Consider the following 24782-nt stretch of genomic DNA (forward strand, 5'->3'; position numbering starts at 1 on the left):
CAGCAATCAGTCAAACATGAAATGATTACCTATAGGCTTTGTGGAGTTTCATCTCTGCATGTCGAGGCCAGCCCTTAGTCAAGGCCCAAGAAACATGTTTTTATCATCAAGAACTTCTAGGCTCTTGGTTTACATAATGGAATCTTCTAGATTTTCCTTTGTTTGCTTGCTGAACACTGTCATTGTCACCCTGGGATTTCTTTTCTCTGCTTCCTGGGTTGGTTCCACCATTTCTTGGAGTCCACATCTTTTCCTCTCTTGGATCATCCTCCTTTTGCTGGGAGTATATCCTCTAGTATGTTTTTCAAAAGGGGGTTTTTAGGGTGTAAAGTTCCCAAGGCACTGCAGGTGTGAAACTAACAATTTTGCACCTTGACTGACAGTTTGGTTTTAAATTAACTTCCAGATTTAAATTAATTTCCCCACAGAATTTTAAAGGGATTACCATATTCCCATTTATCGTGATACATCTGATGCTGATCTGAGTCTTACTGCTTTTAAAGGTACTTTTTTTTTTTTTTTTTGCATTTTCTTATTGGAAACTTTTAAGATTCTCTTGAAATTCTGCAGTTTTATGAAGATGAGTCTAAGTGTTTAGGATTTGTCTCTTACATTCAGCCTACTTGTTACTGTGCTTTTTCTGTCCATAAAATTGAGTTCATCATTGTTGTCTTCTGATATTTGTGTCCCTCTGATTCTGCCCCCTTTTATTCTCCTCTTAAGAAACTGTTAGACTTGGGCCGGGCGCGGTGGCTCAAGCCTGTAATCCCAGCACTTTGGGAGGCCGAGACGGGCGGATCACGAGGTCAGGAGATCGAGACCATCCTGGCTAACATGGTGAAACCTCGTCTCCACTAAAAAATACAATTAAAAAAAAAAAAAAAAAAAAAAACTAGCCGGGCGAGGTGGCGGGCACCTGTAGTCCCAGCTACTCTGGAGGCTGAGGCAGGAGAATGGCATAAACCCGGGAGGCGGAGCTTGCAGTGAGCTAAGATCCCGCCACTGTACTCCAGCCTGGGCGACAGAGCGAGACTCCGTCTCAAAAAAAAAAAAAAAAGAAACTGTTAGACTTGATGGACCCGGCTTCTGTGGCCTTTAATTTTTCTCACATTAAACTTTTTGCCTTTTCGCTTTGTTCTAGGACAGGGTTGGCAAACTTCATGTAAAGGACCAGATAATAAATATTTTAGGCTGTGTGAGCCAAGGGGCAAAATTGAGGCCATTAAGTAGGTACTTATATAAGAGAGAAAGCACATTTTCATAAATTTTTTATTGATGAAATTTAAGGCATAATAATTGAGTACAATTTTTTGTAATGTGGTTCTACTACTGAGAATGGAATTCTTTTTGGGGGCTAACATTTTGCTTAATCAGGGTTCAAAGTTGGTGATTACCTTTATCGAATTGGTGGCAAATGTTCATCTGTAAAACATTTGCAGCTGTGGCCATCAGCAGCAGGCAGGCATTGGCCAACCCCACAGTTCTCCTTCGTATAATTCTTTGGGCTCTCAGCTATGTCCTTGTTATTATTCTATGAATTTTTTATTTTGGCAGTCATATTTGTAATTTCTTTTTTTTTTTTTTTTTTTTTTTTTTTTTTTTTTTTTTGAGACGGAGTCTCGCGCTGTCACCCAGGCTGGAGTGCAGTGGCCGGATCTCAGCTCACTGCAAGCTCCGCCTCCCAGGTTCACGCCATTCTCCTGCCTCCGCCTCCCGAGTAGCTGGGACTACAGGCGTCCGCCACCTCGGCCAGCTAGTTTTTTGTATTTCTTAGTAGAGACGGGGTTTCACCGTGTTAACCAGGATGGTCTCGATCTCCTGACCTCGTGATCCGCCCGTCTCGGCCTCCCAAAGTGCTGGGATTACAGGCTTGAGCCACCGCGCCCGGCCTCATATTTGTAATTTCTAAGATATCTTTCTTGTTCTCTGTTCTCTCTTTTTCTTTTTTTTTGAGACGGAGTTTCACTCTTGTTGCCCACGCTGGAGTGCAGTGGCACGATCTTGGCTCACCTCAGCCTCCACCTTCTGGGTTCAGGTGATTCTCATGCTTCAGCCTCCCGAATAGCTAGGATTACAGGCATGTGCCATCATGCCCGGCTAATTTTGTGTTTTTAGTAGAGACGGGATTTCTCCACGTTGGTCAGGCTGGTCTCGAACTCCCGACCTCAGGTGATCTGCCCACCTCAGCCTTCCAGAGTGCTGGGATTACAGGCGTGAACCACCACGCCCGGCCGTTTTTTCTTTTTCATGGCTGTCTAGTCTTATTTTATGAATGCAATTCTTCTCAAGTGTCTCTAAGTATACTAGCTAGAATGTAGGTTCCTGTGCCTGTCTCTTCCCCTTTGCTCTTTGGCTTTTCTCTATCATGCTGGCCGTGGGGATCACAGTGTGAGGGAAGGTTGGGGTTGACTAGTGTTCAGAGCATGTGGGTTTTCTTTTTAGTCATGTTTGTTTCCCTGTAACCCTTCCCCTTTGCAGTAGCCAAAATAGAGGTGAGACTGCTGAGCTGAGTGGCACCTCTTTCTGTATCTCACTCCTGGTTTGCTTTTTCCCTTTGAGCCTGCCTGAAGGTCAGGGTCAGCTGGTTCTGCCCTGTATAGGCAACTTTTAGAAAGGAGCAGTCTGAAATTGTGACTCTACTCTGGTTTTTAAAGACAGAAAGTGACAGTCCAGTTAATACTGGATATTGATTCGAATCTAGTTCTAATGCTGCTTTTCCAACTTTATGACAGTTTCTACATCTGTGGTATATGGAATAATAATTGAAGCACTAAATTATTATTCTGAAACAGTCTTTTCAGAATCAAGAAATATTAAACTTTATTTGTTACAGGTTAATGAAATAGAACCATACGAAAGTACCATTTTTATAGCTAGAACACTGTTGAAAATCAACACTTTGATTTGGTTCAACTTAATATTTAAAAAATTATAATTGTTATGTTTATTTATTGATCTGTGAATATAGTCACTCTAACCAGAATTTTTTTTTTTTTTTTGAGATGGAGTCTCACTCTGTCACCCAGGCTGGAGTGCAATGGCTTGGCTCACTGCAACCTCTACCTCCCAGGTTCAAGTGATTCTCCTGCCTCAGCCTCCCAAGTAGCTGGGATAACAGGCGCCCACCACCACGCCCAGCTAGTTTTTCTATTTTTAGTAGAAACGGGGTTTCACCGTGTTGGCCAGACTGGTCTTGAACTTCTTACCTCAGGTGATTCACCTGCCTCGGCCTCCTAAAGTGCTGGGATTATAGCAGACATGAGCCACTGCACCCGGCCAACGAGAATATTTAATTAAGTAGCCTTCCCTATTGGCAAACCATTCTGGAATTTTCAGAGTTCTAAGAGCCTTCACCAGCAACAGATCCAACTTCTGCTTTTCTAGATTAGGAAATTTGCCTTAAAGAAGTGAGGTTGCCCAGAGGCGGGCGCCCTGTTTAGTTCCAAAGTGCTGCTGACTCAAACTCATGAGTCCTGGAGGCAGGTAGAGGCACTTGTAGGCTGAGGACCCGTAGAGCCCAGTGTACCCTGCCCAAGCCCCATCTGGGAATGGAGTTATCTCTGTAAAGATCTTGCTGCCTTTGAGCAAGCACTGCAAACAGGGTGGCTGGAACAGCCTTGTCGCGTGTTTCCACCCTTCGTATGAGGCGGGTACCGTGGGTCTTCACCAGCAGCACGGCCTGTTGTCTCCAGGAAAGGGTAGCCCCTCACAGTGCTTTCTGTCTGCTTGTTTAGCTTTGGCATTCGAATGTGCAGAATGGTGGACTTTCAAATTAATGTCCTTCCGTTGACTGCAGAGTTTCTGCTGGAAATGCAGGGAGGCTGCCTGTGGGGTTCGCGTGCTGTGGGGAGTAGGGAAAATGAGCTGATTTACTTTGTGTCTTTTTGTACATGCAGACTGTTTGGATTTTGCCAACAGTTTCTGGGTGCTGCCTGCTTTTTGAACTTTTAAAACATTGTAAACAGCTTCAGTGGCTTTGCAGAAGGAAGCTGTGGTTTCTGGTCTTCCTGTTCAGTCATGTTTTTTTCAGAGGGAGGGCTAACATCTGGCCATATTTTTCAACAAATTCAGAAGTGAATAGAGAATGCATAGTAGCTGTCGGCAGAGGAGGAGGAACCAGAATCTCTCCAAAGAAATTCCTCAAACAGAATTTCACACGGGGTATTCCATGGAGAATGAGGTAGGTGCAAGTCCAGTGTGGAAAGCGCCGTTTAGAATGATGGTGTGAGTCCCTTGTGGGTGGCTTTCATGGCTGCTTCCCAGGGCTTGCCCATTGTGAGCTAGGGTGGCCCGGTCTCCATGACCCCTGCTTTGGGAGGATGGGGTGGAGGGTTCATTTGTTGGCTTCCTGATCTGAGACCCTGTGGCAAGGGGCGTGTATGGAGGAGAAGCGCCGTCTCTTCCAGGTGGGGTGTATAGGTTGTTGCATTCATCCATCTTGACTCAAGGAAGAAGCCACAGGTTTTACATCTTCCAGGGAGAAGTAATTTTCCTATGGATTTGTGGTCAGTTGGGACCCAAGAGCTTGCTTGAAAAATTATATAGGGAGATGGTCAAGCAAGAGAGCACCCAAAACTGGAATTCCATCCACGAAACCTGCAACATGAGTGGGGTGCTGCTTAAGACCCCACCAGCATGGATCCTGGCCACCCCCAGTGTGGCCTCCTGTGGGCACTAAGGTGCCTGTGTTTTTCTCACTGAAGCAAACAGGCAGTAGTGGGCAGAGCTATGGTTCCCCTTGAAATTCGCTCTGTCGGCTGGATGCAGTGGCTTACGCCTGTAATCCCAGCACTTTGGGAGGTTGAGGTGGGCAGATCAGGAGGTCAGGGGATCAAGACCATCCTGGCTAACACGATGAAACCCCGTCTCTACTAAAAATTCAAAAAATTTGGCCGGGCACGGTGGCTCAAGCCTGTAATCCCAGCACTGGGAGGCCGAGATGGGCGGATCACGAGGTCAGGAGATCGAGACCATCCTGGCTAACACGGTGAAACCCCGTCTCTACTAAAAAATACAAAAAACTAGCCGGGTAAGGTGGCGGGCGCCTGTAGTCCCAGCTACTCGGGAGGCTGAGGCAGGAGAATGGCGTAAATGCGGGAGGTGGAGCTTGTAGTGAGCTAAGATCTGGCCACTGCACCCCAGCCTGGGCGACAGAGCAAGACTCCGTCTCAAAAAAAAAAAAAAAAAAAAATTGCCAGGTGTGGTGGCACACGCCTGTAATCCCAGCTACTCAGGAGGCTGAGGCAGGAGAATCACTTGAACCCGGGAGGTGGAGGTTGCAGTCAGCCGAGATTGCACACTGCACTCCAGCCTGGGCAACAGAGTGAAACTGCATCTCAAAAAAAAAAAAAAAAGAAATTAGCTGTGTCCTGAGATGCGGGTGCACACCGACTGTGTCATACTCATCATTTAGGCCTCTCTAGCACTGAGGAAAGGTCCTTTTTCCATTGGTAAGCACCAAAGCACTAAAAAAAAAAAAAAAAAAAAAAAAAGCTAATCTGTCAACTGGCACTGCAGGGAGTGCTGGAAGTTTGTTGAAATTCAGATAGGCAGGGCTGCAATGTGAGTGTCCACAGAGGAGTTCTTTGTCATGGAGCTTGTAGGAGGGGATTTGTTGTAGTGCCTCTGATGTGCACCTTAGGCAGTGTGATTTCTGAGGGATGGCAGATGTCACTCTGGGACTATAGCCTCTCACTGTCCAGCTGGACAGAATCATTGCTCCAGGTTCCACTGTCTTCTCAGACCCGGGCACTGAGTTTGGTGCCTCTTCCAGTCATTTTCCCTCATTCCTGCTGGGCCCTCATGTGGCTGTGCAGTTGCAGTTTGTCTGTCTCCCTCTTTAGACTAGGGGTTCCCTGGGGGCAGGGACGGTGGCTCCTACAGCTCCAGTGTCTGGCGCATGTGAATACTCATGAGATGTGCTGAATGTTAGCCTTAAGGATACCTAGGCCTTTTTATAATATTTTAAACATCTTTGTTCAGAGGGAGTTTTGTTTTATTAGATAAAACCCACGTTGTGGTTTAGTCATAAGGATTAAATAATTTGCATAAATGAAAATGCCTGAACGCTGTAGCAGAGACATGCTGGGTACTGCTCAGTGTGACTAAGTGTTCTTCCCTTTCTTCCTTCATAGACTTCTTAGCACTTTCTCCAGAGTAATACTGAGCTCAGTGTTTTGCATGGAGAACACAGCTAGAAAGTATAGTCATAAAATTTACTTTGGTCCCCAAGTGGAGGCCACTGTTTCATGAGTCTGTGTTTGCTGGTTCTTTTAGTGGATTCATTTCTCCTTGTAAATTAATAAACAGGTGCCCTGACTTATAAGTTAGTTTCTGAGAATTTATTGGGTAGACCCAGTTACTCCAGATCTGTTCACCCAAGTGAGCTGATAATGTTGAGCCTCAGATCTAACAAAACTCAAGACCCGCCATTGGCACCTGAGGGCCAGCCTTGCCCAGAGCCTGAGCCTTGGCTTTGTGTGAGGAGGGCATTCTGACAAGCTAAGCCCTAGTAGGCCAGATTTAGTTTTAGTTTTTTAACTTAGAAGTACATTTTAGGTTTCCAACTTTAAGAGTTGTTTTAAGCTTAAGACATAAACTTTGCAAGAATTTGTAAGGATCTAGGGATCTTCCAGAGTGAGTTTAGAAAGTTCTGTACAGTTATCTGAGGTGGCATATATTCCGTATCGATGTCTTTGCACAGCGCTGCATGGTGACTCAGAGCCCTGTGTTCCCTCCTCCTGGCTCCGTGCTGTGGATTCTGGCAGGTCCCTTCAACCCTCACAGCCTCAGTTTCTTCAGGAGAGACTTAGGCTGGGATAGACCCCACACCTCACCTTGGTGCTGGGACTCCACTCATGGAAGAGAAATAGCACTTAGCCTGGTTTCCTTCTGGGGACTGAACTGGTCCTTTGGTCTCTGAGGTTCAAAGGTGATGAGATCATTTGGTGGTGATGAACAGGCGTACTCAATAAAATACATGTTGAATGGAAGAATGGTTGCCTGGGCTAATCCCACCTTTTAAATTCTATAGTACATCTATAGTACATTCTAGTGAGTTAAAGAACCCATGATGATTTACTGGAATCCTGATTCTGTACATTAAAAATATTCTACCATTTAATTATTTCCCTCCTTCTTTCCAGACAGGATCTCACTCTGTTGCCTAGGCTGAGTGCAGTAGTGTGGTCACAACTCACTGCAGCCTGAACCTCCCAAACTCAAGTGATCCTCCCATCTCAGCCTCCTGCGTACCTGGAACTACAGGCTAATTTTTAATATTTTTTAGAGACAGTTCTTGCTATGTTGTCCAGGCTGGTCTTGAACTCCTGGCCTCAAGTGATCCTCTTGCCTTGGCCTCCCAAAGTGTTGGAATTACAGGTGTGAGCCACTGTGCCTGCCCTCAATTTATTTTATTTTGCTTTTTCTTGAGACGGAGTCTTGCTCTGTCACCCAGGCTGGAGTGCAGTGGCGTGATCATGGCTTACTGCAACTGCCACCTCCCAGGTTCAAGCAATTCTCCTGCCTCAGCCTCCCGAGTAGCTGGGACTACAGGTGTGCGCCACCATGCCCAGCTAATTTTTGTATTTTTAGTGGAGACAGAGTTTCACCATGTTGACCAGGGTGGTCTCAAACTTCTGACCTCAGGTGACCCACCCGCCTCAGCCTCCCAAAGTGCTGTGATTACAGGCGTGAGTCACTGCGCCTGGCCTCAATTATTTTTTAACTAGAACTTCCCTTTATATTTATTTTCCTTCTTTTTTTAGTTTTAAAAGAGACAGGGCCTTGCCGAGGTATAGTGACTTACACCTGTAATCCCAGCACTTTGGAAGGCCGAGATGGGTAGATCACTTGAGGTCAGGAGTTTGAGACCGGCCTGGCCAACATGGTGAAACCCTATCTCTATAAAAATACAAAAATTAGCCAGGTGTGGTGGTGTGCACCTGTAATCCCAGATACTCGGGAGACTGAGGCGGGAGAATCGCTTGAGCCTGGGAGGTGGAGGTTGCACTGAGCCAAGATCACGCGCCACTATACTCCAGCCTGGGCTGTATAGTGAGACTCCATGTCAAAAAAAAAAAAAAAAAAAAAAAAAAAAAGAGGGCCTTGCTCAGTCACTTAGGCTGGAGTGCAGTGGGCAGTCATAGCCCACTGCAGCCTTGAGCTCCTGGGTTCAAGCGATTCTCTCACGCCAGTCTTTCAGGTAGCTAGGACTACAGACATATGCCACCATGCTCAGCTTTTTTCTTTTTAATTAATAATTATTATTTGTTTTGAGATGGTCTGGCTCTGTCACCCAGGCTAGAGTGCAGTGGTGCGATCACAGCTCAAGTGATCTTCCAGGCTCAAGTGATCCTCCTACTTTAGCCTCCTGAGTAACTGTGACTACAGGTGTGTGCCACCACGTCCTGCTAATTTTTGTATTCTAATTTTTGTATTTTTTTTTTTTAAAGATGAAGTCTCACCCTGTTGCCCAGGCTGGTCTCAAACTCCTGACTCTAGTGATCCTCCCGTCTTGGCCTCCCAAAGTGTTGGGATTACAGGCATGAACCACTGCGCCCAGCCATCAGCTTAAATTTTGTATTCAAAAGCAACTTCTTTTCCAAAAATCTAAGGTGGCTTCTTGTTCGGAGAGCTCTCCCCCAGCACCGACTGTCCCTCCTACCACCCCCTGCAGCTGAGAGCTGAGCAAACACTACCTCTGAAAAGCCCCATCATCCTCAGTGGGAACAGCACCTACCCTGCATTCTGTGCTGAATGGGTAGGAGTGGCAGAGGGAGGCTGCAGCAGATGTGCAAGGATGCATTTCTTTACTTAATAGTGTTAATATCCCGCTTTCTAGGAAGGCTTACCCATCAATTAAAATTATTTGAGACATTAAAAAAAGAAACTTGTGGTAGCTGCTGTTGAAGACTAAGGACTAGGGCCAGAGAGATGCCTGCCTCCAAGTAGTCCTCAGAATCTGCTTGTTAAACTGTTCGTGATTTGGAGGCCCAGGTAGAAGGGCCAGGTTCCTCTGAAGCACCTTGGCCTGCCCTATCTTTGGTGTTCCGGGGTCACCCTCCTCTGCTAGCCTGTGAGCAGTCAGATGGCTGTATCTCCTGCTCATTACCTCTCCTTGTCCCTGCTGCTCAGAACAGCAGCTTTAAGAACAGAGTGGCTGAGCCCTAAGTGTACCTTTGGAGCATCCTATGTGTCTTCAGCATTGATTGGCTGTTTTTACTGTGGATTTAATTTCAGTTACTTTACTCTGGTCTTACTACTTCTGCTTGACTGTGACATCGTTGAGGGCAGGGGCTGTGTCACCTCTAACCAAAGGGCCTCCCTGGATGCCTAGCCTGGTCCAAGTGTTCCATCAAGAGTCATTACCATCATTTATTGCTGTCCAGTCTGTGCAAGCTCCATGCTGGCTGCTGGGTAAGAGCCAAGGGCAGCCAGGCACAATGGCTCATGCCTGTAATCCCAGCACTTTGGGAGGCTGAGGCGGGTGGATCACCTGAGGTCGGGAGTTTGAGACCGGCCTGGCCAACATGGTGAAACCCCGTCTCTACTAAAAATACAAAAATTAACCAGACATGAAAATTAGCCAGGCATGGTGGCAGGTGCCTGTAATCCCAGCTACTCCGGAGGCTGAGGCAGGAGAATTGCTTGAACCAGGGAGGCGGAAGTTGCAGTGAGCCAAGATCATGCCACTGCACTCCATCCAGCCTGGGTGCAAGAGCAAAACTCTGTCTCAAAAAAAAAAAAAAAAAAAAAAAAAAAAAGAGCAAATGCCAGAGGAGGACAGAGCTGGGCTCAATCTAGGGAAGAACTGATGCTTGGGCAATAAGAGGCATCTACAGAGGGCCGTCCTGGTTTCTTGCCCTGCAAGAGTTCCTACTATTTCTCACTGCCTAACTGCAGAGGATCTCTTTTTAAGGGTGGGATTGTGGGACGGGGGTGCCCCAGGGTCCTTCCCAGTGCAGACTATAATTCTGTGTGGAGACTATAATTTTATGACCTGTACATCAACATTAAAATAACAGTGTAGGTTGCATGAGGTTTGTGGGACCTGTTGATTTGGTGTGGGCTTCTTGGTTAGAGGTTGATCTTGGCAAATCTCCTGTCTCAGAGTTGGTTTCCTGTTGCTCCCGTAGGTAGGTTAGTAACTAGTTTGGCTAACAGACAGCTTTGAGAAGAGCCAACAAATGGAGCCAGACTGCTTGCCCGCACTGTCAGATTCAGAGCTCAGTCACTGTCCGTGACACAGCTAGTTATCATTTAGGAATGAGCTTTGGGGGCTAGCAGGCAGAAATGGTTTAGGGACAGCCATTTTCCTGTGGCTGATGTGAGATTATCCATGTCTGTGGAGATGCAAGCTTCTGAAAAGCTGGGCTCATGGGCCACATGCCTCTGTATTTCCATAACCTCCAGGCCAGGGTCTTGCACATCATAGGGCCTGGGAGAATAAGTGAGTGGTCAAGCATACACATTTGAAAAATAATTCATGTGCCATCTGGTCACCTGGGGATGCCAGCAGAGAGGAAATCACAGGCAAGCAAAGCCTGGTGTGCTTTTAGTGAGGCTAGAGAAACATGATTTTTTGCATGGCTAAAATTGCACCACTAAATTTTAAGGGCCATTTTTAACTTACAGTTTACCATGATTTCTTGGCTGACAAATCATAGGTGACCATTTCCCACCATTCTCCCATGAGAACCCCACACTGCAAACTACCTGTCATACCCAAACTTGTCCTGGGGCTCAAAGCTTGTCAGGGATTAAGGAGAATGAAGCCTGAAAGTGCCTCAGGGACATCCTGTCTTCACTGCTGTCATAGAGCCAGGGCCTGGGCAGCACAAGGCCATATGCTTTCTGAGCCCAGGCCAGTCCCAGCAAGCTCTCCTGGAAACACTTTTTCTTTTTTCTTTTCTTTTCTTTTCTTTTCTTTTCTTTTCTTTTCTTTTCTTTTCTTTTCTTTTCTTTTCTTTTCTTTTCTTTTCTTTTCTTTCTTTCTTTTTTTTTTTTGAAACGGAGTTTGGCTCTTGTTGCCCAGGCTGGAGTACAATGGTGCAATCTCAGCTCACTGCAACCTCTGCCTCCCGGATTCAAGGGATTCTTCTGTCTTAGCCTCTTGAGTAGCTGGGATTACAGTTACCTGCCACTACGCCCAGCTAATTTTTGGTATTTTAAGTAGAGATGGCGTTTCACCATCTTGGCCAGGCTGGTCTCAAACTCCTGACCTCAAGTCATCTGCCAGCCTTGGCCTCCCAAAGTGCTGGGATTGTAGGCCTGAGCCACCATGCTTGGCCTTTTTTTTTAATTTTTGAGATGGAGTTTCACTCTCATTGCCCAGGCTGGAGTGCAGTGGCACAGTCTCAGCTCACTGCAACCTCCGCTTCTCTGGTTAAAATGATTCTCCTGTCTCAGCCTCCAGAGTAGCTGGGATTACAGGCGCCTGCCACCACAACTAATTTTTGGTATTTTTAGTAGAAATGGAGTTTCACCATCTTGGCCAGGCTGGTCTCGAACTCCTGACCTCAAGTGATCTGCCTCCTCACCCTCCCAAAGTCCTGGGATTACAGGTGTGAGCCACAGCACCCAGCTTCTGGAAGCACTTTTTAAAAAGTTTTTATTTTTCTTGAGACAAGGTCTCACTCTGTTGCCCAGGCTGGAGTGCAGTGGCATGATCACAACTCACTGCAGCCTTGACCTACTGGGCTCAAGCAACCTCCTGCCTCAGCCTCCCAAGTAGCTGGTACTACATGCATGAACCACCATAGCTGGCTAATTTTTGTAGTTTTTATAGAGATGGGGGTCCCACCAGGTTGCCCAGGCTGGTCTCGAACCCCTAAGCTCAGCAGTCCACCCACCTTGGCCTCCCAAAAGTGCTGGGATTATAGGCGTGAGCCACTGCACCCAGCCTGGGAGCACTTTCTGTCGCCTCTGTGGTTCATCTTAGAGAGGATCATCTTGTAAGGATATTGGCGATCTTAATTTTTTATGCTTTTGTATTTTGCCTCAGTTTAAGTGTAATCAGCAAGAAGCAGAAAATATTCATCCTTTTCAAAAAATATTTAAAAATTCAAATATTAAAAATATATACAAAGAAAAGTAAACAAAGCTACTGTATATATCATCTGGCTCCAACTGTTACCAACTCTGAGGACCTTTAGTCATCCTTACTCCATACTCTTCCCCCACCACAGGTTGTGCTGAACAGCAGAGAATGGGACCTGGGAGGGGGCCTATTCCAGGTCAAAGGGGAGACTTCTCCTGATCAACGGGGGACTACTCTGGGTCTATGAGAGGACTAGTTCAGGTAGATGGGGGACTATTCCGGGTCAATGGGGAACCACTCTGGGTCAAGGGAAGACTATTCCAGGTCAGGCGAGGGGAGCTATTCCAGGTGAAGAAGGCAGATGCAGGGCTGGGTCCAGTCAGCCCAAGTGAGGGAGGAAGCATTTTAGCAGATTATAGGGCTTTAAGCCTGGGTCACAGATGTGTCCCCTGGTGGGGGCATGAATATAGAGCTTAAGCTGGGATACTCCTCCAACTTTATTATCTAGTCTGTGGTCATGATGTGTAGGAGACAGTCTGATTTTATATATATATATATATAGACAGCAATGGAAGAAGAGATGAATTTTAACTTATTGTCAAGGTAAATACAGTCATAAAATTAACTGCTCTATATTTTGTTTGTTCACAACATATCAGACATGTGCTCAGAGCTTTATGTAGATTACTGTATTGATTGCCTGTGGCACTTCTCTAAGGATTGTTAGCCTGTTGTGCAGATGGTGAGAGTTTGCTTAGTAAGTGGTGCAGCCCAACGCATGCCAGAGCAGAGGTCATGCCTAAGACCTGAAGAATATCTGTATTTACTAGCAGAAGAAAGAGAGCTGGCAAAGGGTACATGAGATGCAGGAAACACAGGGGACAGAGTGACAGAGGTGTGGTGGCAGCATTAGTGCACTTCTCTGGAAGCAAGACTTTGTTGTGTTTTTTGTTTTTGTTTTTGTTGAAAGAGCCTCCTGATTCCATATCTGTTTTAGTGGGTGAATGCAATAAAAACCTAGCTCTGAAAGGGTGAAATAAAGAAGGGTAAGGAGGAAGCTGAGGAACAGAAAGCTCGCCTTGGCTGTCAGGAGGCAGCAGGGTCAGGAAAAATGTTGGGTTTTGCTTTTTGAGGATTTGTTTTCTTTGGGGTGGCCTTTGCTTGTTTATTTTTTCCCCCTAATTCTGGAGAGCTGAGTGTGATGGTGGTGGGGAGGGGCTCATACAGGGCAGCGTCCAACCCCAACCTCGTTAGGGAAGCAGCTGCAGGGCCTGCTGGGAGCCACTGGTTGACTGATTTCTGCCTTTGTCAGGAGTGGTTACTGAACAGTGTAGTCCTTGGCTGTGATTGTCCATCTGTGAAACTGGTTTTGAGGAGGTGTCCTTATAGGACCACAGGTTCTGCTATACTATTTTATATTGGATTTGGTATATGGGTGAATTTCCCATATGCTGGAGAGAGACAGAAATGAGAACTTTTAATGAAAGGTTGGTGATTTATTGTATATATGTTTTGTTTGTTTCTGTGTTTGGTGATAAGGGGGGTCTGAGCTGGGACTACTGTGGGGGTTTTGGCTGCCATCTGTGCATTGGGTCACCACATCCTGGCAGGCACCTGCAGAAGGAGTGTTGTCATCTCTTCCTGCATTTCCTCTGTTGAGAGTTATGGAGAAGACAGTGGGGAATAAGTTCTCACTCTTAGTCACGGCTCTGGTTTTTGCAGGCCTGTGTGATGTTTCCTTGCTGCGGCTGCACATCAGTGTCTCGTTTTCTCAGGTTTATGTTCCTTTGGGTGACTGTAGATGGGGATTGTAGCATGATCTCTCAGCACGATTTGGGTTTGCTTCGCCCCCCAGCCCCCCAACCCGGCACCATTGTCAAAGGTGGTGATGAAAAGCTTTCTTATGGAGTTACTGTGAAGGAAGTGTCAGGTCTTTTCCTGGGTTGTGCAGGTGAGGCTTGCTGTAATCCTCTCTTGCTCTCTCACTCATTCTCACGCTTTAAGGTGACTTTGATTGCAAGATTAGCCTTCAAAACCCTCATGAGATGCTGGATAGGGTGTGAGGTCATCAAAGTTAGGGGCTGGCCAGCTGCTGATCAGAGCTTCTCCCCTGCAACTTTTTTTTTTTTTTTTTTTTTTTTTTTGAGACACTATCTTGCTCTGTTGCCCAGGCTGGAGTGCAGTGGCATCTCGGCTCACTGCAACCTTTGCCTCCCGGGTTCAAGCAATTCTTCTGTCTCAGCCACCCGAGAAGCTGGGATTACAGATATGTGCCACCACACCTGGCTAATTTTTGTATTTTTAGTAGAGACAGGGTTTCATCATGTTGGCCAGGCTGGTCTCGAACTCCTGACCTTAAGTGATGTGCCTCCCTCAGCCTCCCAAAGTGCTGGGATTATAGGCATGAGCCACCGTGCCCGGCCTGGTTTCTCCCTTGTTGATCTGCATTGGAGCTCATCATGCTCAGTGTCCCCACTTGGAGTCATGAGGTCCCCATTGGGGCAGGAATTGCATTAAAAACATGTGACCCATTAAGCCATTAAGAAACGTGCTTCTGTAGAATGTGCTCAGCCTTGGCTGTTGAGATGCTTAACTTGTTGATGCCAGCACTGACCACACCTTCCACCTGCCTTCCCGGAGTTCTCAGAGATGAAGGGTCCAGCTGAACCGGAAAGAGCTGGAATGATGTTATGTTTTATCTTCTGTGGGGAATCTCCCCCTTCTGTCATTGTCTTGCCAGATAAGGTTACCTGCCTTCTATGTGTTGTATGAACAGGTGAAGAACAGGGCCCCTCCACGCCAGAGGCTGCATGGCAGCCCAGCCGCACCCTGCCAGCCTGCGTGTTGGCTGGGGTTCCTCAGGCTTGTGTGCTGTTGGTACCTTTCTCACCAGTCTGGCAGTCAGTGATCCCTGATCCCTGTTGCATGGGGACGATGGTAGTAGTTTTGGCTACTTCTGTTTGTTAACCATAGGTACAACACAAAGCATTTGTAAATAATGAACTCCAATCATTGCCATTTCTGCCTGCAGCCTGGAATTGTCTCGCCATTTAAACGAGTATTCCTAAAAGGTGAAAAGAGTAGAGATAAGAAAGCCCATGAGAAGGTGACAGAGAGGCGCCCTCTGCACACTGTGGTGTTGTCATTGCCTGAGCGCGTCGAGCCAGACAGACTGCTGAGCGACTATATTGAGAAGGAGGTAAAGGTAAGTCGTCATGGGCCACAGGATATGCCTGCCAAACGACAGTGACGGTCATGCTTGTATCCACCAGACACTCTTGAGTTTATAAGACACAGCCACACAAACACCTTAGTAGTTGATTATCCTACCCATTGTCTTGTCCTTGGTGATAAATTTAATAATTGGATAACTGAAAACCCAGATTCTATCTGCTGACCCCAGTTTGTTTTTTTCTGTAGTAGCAATGCCACCTTCTTTCTCTTGAAGGCTTGGCTGTGTGGGTAGTATGTGCTGCTCCACCATAAAGAGGGTTCAAGAGCTGGGAGAAAACTCACATCTCCTGTAGTTTGCAGTTGAAAAGAGTTACCTGGTCAAGGCCATGACCTTGCAGGTCTAACAGTCACTGCCTAGAATTCAGAGCATGTGTTTGAGACTCATCATTGGGTCTCATTTGGCCTGAGGCCAAAATACTGTGCATAAATTATGTGATGTGCATAAGTTGATTTTTAATCCCTCCCCTAAAATGAAAGTAAATGAATAAAAAGGTATAAAGCCATGAGGTCAGAGGGAATAGGAAAGGAGACAACAGTGGATGAGGTGGTCCATAAACATGGAAGAAGAAAACTGCTGAGGGTGAGATAACTGAGTTAGAGCTAACGCAGCCAGACCCGAGTTCCTGCAGAGGATACGGAGTCCAGGGGGCTCAGGAGGGGCATGGGGCAGTGCAGACGTCCATGGGAGGGATTTCCACTCTCACCTGGCCCAGCCAGATGATTAACTCACCCCCACCCACTGGAAGATGGGGCTTTGGACATACAGAAACCTGATACAGGGGCAGGTGGGGAGAGACCAACACAGAAGATAAGGAGTCAAGTCAAAGCCTGTATGTGGAATGGAGAGAATTCCCAACTCCTTTTTCTTTCAAGCTTCTAGAATGCCTTCAACCCAGGCCTTTCCAACAAAGGAATTCTTGGAAGGGTGCTCACTGGAGAAGTTGAGCAGCCCATACTGGCCCTTGGGGTTACCCACCCAACCAGCCTGAATAAACTCCAACAGTCAGGACTCCCGCCAGGCATCCGGCGTCTGTCAGCTTTTTGGAGCCTCATTTCAAACATAGGCAGCTGAGTATAAGTACACATTTGAGGACAACTTTCAACCTCAAGGCAGAACTCAAGACAAATACACAAAATAAACATGAATAAACAGCAACAATGCAGAAAATAGGGGAAGAAATTTAAAAGTATATAATATTTTCAGAAAGATAAGAGGAAATATTGTTGACAGTGACAACAGGATTCTACTTTTAAATAAATAAAAGGTGAGAGGAAGAGCTTCTGGAATTAAAACTGTGTTAATTAGGTCGGGTGCGGTGGCTCACGCCTGTAATCCCAGCACTTTAGGAGGCCGAGGTGTGCGGATCACTTGAGGTCAGGAGTTCGAGACCAGTCTGGCCAACATGGAGAAATCCCATGTCTACTAAAAATACACAAATTAGTTGGGTGTGGTGGCAGGCACCTGTAATACCAGGTACTTGGGAGGCTGAGGCAGGAGAATCACTTGCACCTGGGAGGCGGAAGTTGCAGTGAGCCAAGATCATACCACTGCATTCCAGCTTGGGTGAAAGAGTAAGACTCTGTGTCAAAAAAAAAAAAAAAAAAAGCAAAACAACTATGTTACTTATGTATCTTTAAAAAATTCAGGTAGAGGTGTTGAAAGATAAAAGTAAAAAAAAGTCCCAGAAAGAATATTCAAAAGACAAAGAAGGTTAATAAACAAAAGATGAGACAGAGAAATGAAATTAGATGATCAATTCAGGAAGTCCAACATCTGACTCCCAGGAATAAAGAATGAAGGGAAGAGTGAGAAGAAGTTATTAAGACAGTAAAGGAAGAATATTTTGAAGAATTGACTGATGGACATGACTCCCCCCATTGAAAGGATCCTGTCATGATGACTAGACAGGTCTGTAAAACCTCAACTCACACAAGCTGGTTATTAGAAGTTACCAGAGGATGTGCTGCATCAAAATATAAGGGGAGGCTGGGTGAGGTGGCTCACGCTTGTAATCCCAGCACTTTGGGAGGCCAAGGGTGGGGCAGATCAGATGAGGCCAGGAGTTTGAGACCAGCCTGGCCAACATGGCGAAACCCTGTCTCTATTTAAAATGCCAGAAAAATTAGCCGGGTGTGGTGGCACATGCCTGTAATTCCAGCTACTTGGGAGGCTGAGGTACGAGAATCGCTTGAACCCGGGAGGCGGAGGTTGCAGTGAGCCAAGATGGCGCCACTGTACTCCAGCCTGGGCAACAGCATGAGACACAGTCTTCAGAAACAAAATCAAACAAAACACAAGGGCAAACCAAGAAGAGGAAAACATGGATTCATAGCCCAAGGGGTCTGCCAGGGAAAGGAACAAAGATAATTCCCAGGATAACAGGAAAGCAAAGTCCTAGGAAAATAAGAAACAGGCCACAGAAGCTCTGGGATAAGTAAGTATAGACTATATGTTTGGGTAGAATAACGTATTGAGAAGTTGTTGAAGAAATAGAATAGTACATAGAAAACGAAGCAAATGGAGGTGTGGAGGAATTGATAATAAATCATTAAAAATGAAAACTTAAAGGTTGGAGACACCTGTTTCTGGGAAGATGAAGTAGACATTCTTTTCCCTATTCTTCTAGTTAAGTGCACCTAAAATCTAAAATTCTTGGACACTAGATGCAGTAACATAAGAACACTCTGAAAGGTAGAGAGAAGGCAGACCACCCAGGACCCAGAAAACGACCCAGTAGTGATTTCTTCAGGTTGTCTTTTTGCCTCATGTAGCCCAGACTATGAGCTGAAGAAGCTGGCAACCCGGAAACACCAACAGGTACAGACAGAACCCCCTGCAAAAGTCAGCTCCTTCTGACCAAAGGACCAGGAAAGGGGCAGCCTAGCACAAGACAGAAAATATTTAGACAACTGCTCAGTGCCAACCAAACATGACAGAAAGAACTGTGGTCCTACCTCTGTGCCTGCTAGCAAAGGCTAAGTGAGAGCCACTTATTCCTCCAGAGAAAGTTGAATAGGGAGGGATCATGGACTTTTATCCCTGTTGGGCAGTAACAAACCCCTAAGGAACCTTGTGTGGTTCTGGAGTGTTAGTGGAGACCACATTGGGTGGGGCAGTAATGAGGCCCTCCTTTTCCTCCCAACCAGTGGGAAGAATCAGTGGAAGCCACATGGGGAACCAGAACTCTTATCATACCCAGCAGTAACGAGGAAGGAGCCCTCCACGCAGGATGGCAAGTAGGGAATCCCACCCTTGACCCCTACTTGGTGGTAAAAAGGTGGTGTTGCCGAGAGCCGTGGCCCATGCCTGTAATCCCAGCACTTTGGGAGGCCGAAGCGGATGGATCACGAGGTCAGGAGTTCAAGACCAGCCTGACCAACGTGGTGAAACCCCATCTCTCCTAAAAATACAAAAATTAGCTGGTTGTGGTGGCACATGCCTATAATCTCAGGAGGCTGAGACAGGACTATTGCTTGACTCCGGAAGGTGGAGGTTGCAGCGAGCCGAGATCTCACCACTACAGTCCAGCCTGGGTAACAGAACGAGACTCTCTCAAAAAAAAAAAAAAAAAAAAAAAAGGGTGCCATTCCCTTCCCTTCTGAGGGTCTAGGTTAAATTTTCTAACATTTGTATTGTTGAAGTCCTGAAAAGAGAGGAGAAAGAGGGAAGGGCTGAAAAGCTTTTCAAAGATCTTACAGGTTGAAACGTTTGGCAAAGGACAAACTTAAAAGATTCAGAAAGCTGAGCAAATGCCAAACAAGATGAAGAAATCCACTACTGAAGTCCATCATAGTAGAATTTCTGAAAAGTAAAGACAACAACAAAAAATCTTGAAAGTGGCAAGAAAGAAACACTTTACTCATAGGGGAAAATGGAAAGACAGCAGATTTCTTGTTACGCATAGTGAGGACCAGTGGCACAACATTCTTCAAGTTCTGAGAGACCCTGAGAATCAAAAGGATAATGAGAGAACACAAGCAACTCCACACACAAACAGTGGGCCAAAAAATAGACCAATTCCTTGAAAAGCACAAACTCCTCCCACAGGCATCCAATATGAAATAGATCATTTGAATACCCCTATAATTATTAAAGAAATTCAGTATCTAATTTGAAAACTCCCATTTAAAAAAATCTTCAGACCCAAATGGTTTCACTGGAGAATTCTATCAAACATTTTAAAGAATTAACGTCAATTCTACATACTCTTCCAGAAAAACAGAAAGGGAGGGAACTCTTCTCTTCTCCCCTCTCCCCCTCCCCTCTTCTCTTTTCTCTTCTTCTTCTTCTTTTTTTTTTCTTGGGATAGGGTCTCTCTCTGTTGCCCAGGTTAGAGTGCAGTGGCATCGTCTTGGCTCACTGCAGCCTCGACCTTCCAAGCTCAAGCAGCCCTTCCAATTTGTAGAGATGAAGTCTCACTGTGTTGACCAGGCTGTCTTGAACTCCTAGACTCAAGCAGTCCTCCCACCTCAGCCTCCCAAAGTCCTGGGAATATAGGCCTGAACCACTGCACTTGGCTGGGAATATTTTCTGATTCGTTTTGTAAGGGCAGTATTGCCCTGATATCAAAACCAAACAAAAAACAGTGCAAAATTAAAAGAAATAACAGACACCAATACAAACATAAAATTCCTTAGGAGAATATTAGGTAACATATTCAGCAATATAGAAAAAGAATTATACCTACTGTGGCTGTGAGAGTAAACAACAAAAAAGAATTATACACCATGAACAAGTGGAGTTTATTCTAAGGATGCAAGGCTGGTTTGATACTTGAAAATGTAATCCATCGGCAGGAGAATCACTTGAACCCAAGGAGGCAGAGGTTGCAGTGAGCTGGGATTGCACCAGTGCACTCTAGCGTGGGTGATGGGGCAAGACTCCATCCCCCCAAAAAAAAAATTGTGGAGAAATTTTAATTAACAGTTCTTCAAATATTTAACTTTATTTTTTTCTTTCCTTCTAGGGCTCCCATTAATCACATGTTGATATTTTATTTATTTTATTTTTCATGCCCTTCTCTCATTTTTACTGTTATTTACTCTTCCTGATGCCTTCTGGGAATGTTTCAAACCACTCTCCATCTTATGAATTCATTCATCAACTGTATTCATTCAACCCTGAATTAAATTGTTTGTTTCTACTATATCTGATTCGTCCTTTTTTATAACTCCTGGTCCCTATTTGTTTCCAGTGCCCTCCTACATGCCCTTGAGAATATTTATTAGGATTATTGTAAATTCTTGTTTAATTAGTTGTTTAGTTTGTGATATGCGTTTCCAGTGCTTAGGTCTGTATTCCACAGATCTCTCTTTATTTTTTCCATTCCCTCCAGAGTATCAGCTATAGTTTTTTGTTTTGTTTTGTTTTGTTTTGGGACGGAGTCTCGCTCTGTCGCCCAGGCTGGAGTGCAGTGGCGCAGGCCCCACTGACTGCAAGCTCCACCTCCCGTGTTCATGCCATTCTCCTGCTTCAGCCTCCTGACTGGCTGGGACTGCAGAGGCCCACCACACCCAGCTAATTTTTTTATATTTTTAGTAGAGATGGGGTTTCACCATGTTGGTCAGGGTGGTCTTAATCTCTTGACCTTGTGATCCTCTCGCCTCGGCTTCCCAAGGTGCTGGGATTACAGGCGTAAGCTACCATGCCCGGCCCAGCTATAGTTTTTATATTACATTCTGAGTTCCATCGATAGCCCACTTGCTTTTGAGGCATCTCCAGGATGAGATTCAAAGGAGGGAAAACCCAATTGTGTAAGTTCCCCATCTTGACTTTTGACTTCCCTACAGCATAAACTATACTTACGGTCCTCAAGATTTAGCCCAATTTGACTGGGCTGTCTTTTTATGTTCAGTAGAATTAGACTACATCACAGAACCTCCAAACATTTTCTACTAGTTTATGGAGAGAATTATCATTTTCTAGAGGGTAGGGAAGAGACATTAGTGGCCTCATATGGCAAATTACTATGGAAAATGTAATTATTTCCAAATTTTCTTAGAACCATAATACTTTGTGATTGTTATAGTGATTCTTATTTTCCTTCCTTCCTTCCTTCCTTCCTTCCTTCCTTCCTTCCTTCCTTCCTTCCTTCCTTCCTTCCTTCCTTCCTTAGATCTCTTAAGTATACCCTATATAATTTGATTTTTAATTCAAAAGTTATTAAAATTTTGTTTTGAAGATTTCATAACTAAACTATGACCGATCCCTAAGATAACTAGAAAAACCTCTTGGTTTTACAAAACTAGTTTGGATAGTGCTGTTCTGAAAGTATAATTTGAAATTGGTGAAATTATCTGTGGCCTGTCTTTATGTTCTTGCTGTATCAATATTTGTATCTTATCAGATACCTTTACATATGTCTAGTCTTTTCTTTCTATCTGACATTAACTTATTCAACAAATGTTTGTTGAACACTTGCTGTACTATTGTTCTAGCTGCTAGGTGCAACTAGAAGTGATAGCTGATAGAGCAATTTCTTTAGAGTAGTTTGTGCAGGTTCAGTTGAAAAATCAGTACCTGGTTTCCATTCAGGCCCTCCTAATGTGCATGGGAACTTGAATCACCTTGAAACTTTTGTATTGATTTCCATAAATGAGAAGTTAGATGAATTGCTTAATAATACCATATATTTGCAGAAACAAAAGAAAAATCACAGCTTAAAAAAAAAAAGAAAATGTAATCCATCATATTAACAAGCTAAAGAAGAAAAATCACGTGATTATATCAATCAATGGCAGAAAGTTTATTTGACAAAATTCAGCACCCATTCTTGATTAAAAACTCAGACAAACGGGGCCGGGCACAGTGGCTCACGCCTGTAATCCCAGCACTTTGGCAGGCTGAGGCGGGTGGATCACAAGGTCAGGAGGTCGAGACCATCCTGGCTAACACAGTGAAACCTCGTCTCTACTAAAAATGCAAAAAATTAGCCAGGCTTGGTGGTGGGCGCCTATAGTCCCAGCTACTTGGGAAGCTGAGGCAGGAGAATGGTGTGAACCCAGGAGGCGGAGCTTGCAGTGAGCCGAGATCGTGCCACTGCACTCCAGCCTGGGCGACAGAGTGAGACTCCACTCAAAAAAACCAAAAAAAAACAAAAAAAACTCAGACAAACAAGATACGTGTACGAACAATAAATATGTGGATATCAAAATTAAATCAATACCATTTACAATCACTTAAAAAATGAAACGGATATAAATCTTACAAAACATGAATAAGATTTGTATGCTGAAAACTATACAACACTGATTAAAGAAATCAAAGGTCTGAATAAATGGAGAGACATACTGTATTCATGGATTGAAGTTTCAACCTAGTTAGTATGTTAGTTATCACTAAGTTGATATAAATGGATCAACTCCTTGAAAAGCACAAACTACTACTACAAGCCATCCAATGTGAAATAATTTGAATAGCTTGTAACTATTAAAAGTGAATTTTACAGTTCCTACCAAAATTTCAGCAAGAACTTTTTGTAGATATAAACAAGACTATTCTTAAAGTGCAGTGGCACGATCTTAAATTTCAAGCTATTCTTTAAATGGAGAGGCAAAATAAGTAGAATAGCTAAAAGTAATTTTGAAAAAGAAGAAAATGAGAGGAGTCAGCCTGCCTGATTTCAAGGTGGATCATACTGCTATCACAATCAAGACAGTGTGGTACCTGCAGAGGGACTGACACAGAGATCAGGGGAGCAAAGTCATGAAAAACAGATCCACACATATATGCCCAGCTGATTCTTGACAGAGGTTCACAAGCAATTCAGTGGAGAAAGGATAGGATAGCCTTTTAACAAATGGTGCTGGAGCAGTTGGACATTTGTAGGCAAAAACTGAATCTTGCCCTAAATTTCACAACTTAAACACAAAAATTAACTCAAAATGGATCATAGGCTTAAATATAAAATACAACTTCTAGTAAAAAGCATAGAAAATCTTCAGGATGCAGGGCTACACAAAGAGTTCTGAGACTTGATACCTAAAGCATAATTCATAAAAGAAAAAACATAAACTGGACTTCATCAAAATTTAAAACTTTTGCTCTATAAAAGACAAAAGATACGCTACAGACTGATGTGCTGAGAGGACATATTTTTAAACCACATATCTGACAAAGGGTTGGTATCTACAGTATATAAAGAACTCTCAAAACTTCAACATTAAAACAAAGAATCCAATTAAGACATAAGCAAAAGACAGGAGGAGATACTTCACTGAAGAGGATATACAGATGGCAGTAAGCATATGAAAATATGCTGAAATCATTAGCCATCAGGAAAATGCACATTAAAACCATAATGAGCAGCCAATACACACCTAACAGAATGTCTTAAATTTAAAGTAGAAAACAAGATGCTGGAGAAGGTGTGGAGGAACTGGACCCCTCATTGATTGCTGGTAGGGATGTAAAATGGTACCCCCACTCTAGAAAGCAGTCTGGCAGTTTCTTTAAATCTCCACATGCAACTACCAATAACTTGACAATTGCACTCCTAGGCATTTATCCCAGGGAAATGAAAATTTATGTTCACATGAAAACCTGCATATTAATATTCAAAACAGTTGTATTCATAGTAGCCCAAAACTAGAAACAACTCTATGTCCTTTGGGGGATAAATGGTTAAACAAAATGAGGTCCATCCATGCCCTGAAAGACTATTCAGTAATACGAAGGGCTGGGCATGGTGGCATCTGCCTGTAGTCCCACCTACTGGGGAGACTGAGGCTGGAGGATTGCTTGAGCCCAGGAAGTGGAGGCTGCAGTGAGCCGTGATCACGCCACTGTGCTCCAGTCTGGATGACAGTGAGACCCTGTCTTAACCACAAAGGAACAAACTACACAGCAACCTGGATGGGCCTCCAGAGAATTATGCTAAGTGAAAAAAAGCCATTCTGAAAGGTTTCACACCGTATGTTCCTTTCTGTAACATCCTTGAAATGACACAGTTGCTGAGGTGGAGAACAGATTAGGGTTTGCTAGGGTTGGAGAGAAGTAGGTGAGCCTATAAAGGGCAACAGGAGGGGTCCTCACAGTGATGGGTGCTCTGGCTGTGTTTATGTCAGTGTCCTGGTGTGATGTGCTATATAGTTCTGCAAGATGTCACTGCTGGGGGCAGTAGGGTAAAGGGAGCGATGGATCTCCCTGTATCATTTCTTATAATAAGAGGTGAATTTACAGTTACCTTAAAATAAAAGTTTAATTATAAAGAAATTGTAATTTGACTACTACTTGGCATGTCAGTGAGAGAATGTGGATAATAAAATGATGTAAGAACTAAGTATTGATTAAGAAAAATTATCTAAGTTGTAAGAAAAGAGAGGGAAAGTGGGAATGGTGATATAATTGGAAGTCAATAAATAATGTCTTAAATTGATAAGCAATCGCAACATAAGCCCATTATTTAGAAAAATGGCTCTAGATGCTAGAAGAATCAGAAGACTCCTGTGTGGCCGCCTCTTGAAAGTGGTTTGTGGATGGGGTTGTCCCTGTTAGTAAAGGAGATTG

The 24782-nt window shown here is 44.5% G+C and overlaps 2 protein-coding genes across 6 annotated transcripts in view; one reads left to right on the forward strand and one right to left on the reverse strand.

Moving 5' to 3' along the window:
• LOC126950191 (histone H2A.V) overlaps positions 1 to 24782 on the reverse strand; it is a 222207-nt gene that overhangs the window by 182503 nt on the left and 14922 nt on the right. The gene's annotated exons all lie outside the window — the stretch shown is intronic.
• CCM2 (CCM2 scaffold protein) overlaps positions 1 to 24782 on the forward strand; it is a 154047-nt gene that overhangs the window by 103794 nt on the left and 25471 nt on the right. For 2 of the 5 annotated variants that reach the window (XM_050783419.1, XM_050783418.1), the window contains one exon: positions 15072 to 15245. The exons of 1 other annotated variant lie outside the window; for it this stretch is intronic. In XM_050783419.1, the coding sequence (XP_050639376.1) occupies positions 15072 to 15245 (174 nt within the window). Of the gene's footprint in view, positions 1 to 4030; positions 4181 to 15071; positions 15246 to 24782 lie in introns of all 5 variants that reach the window. 2 more of the 5 variants (XM_050783417.1, XM_050783420.1) reach the window with 2 other exon arrangements.

Source organism: Macaca thibetana, chromosome 3 (genome assembly GCF_024542745.1).
Source record: "Macaca thibetana thibetana isolate TM-01 chromosome 3, ASM2454274v1, whole genome shotgun sequence".
Lineage (NCBI taxonomy): Eukaryota > Metazoa > Chordata > Mammalia > Primates > Cercopithecidae > Macaca > Macaca thibetana.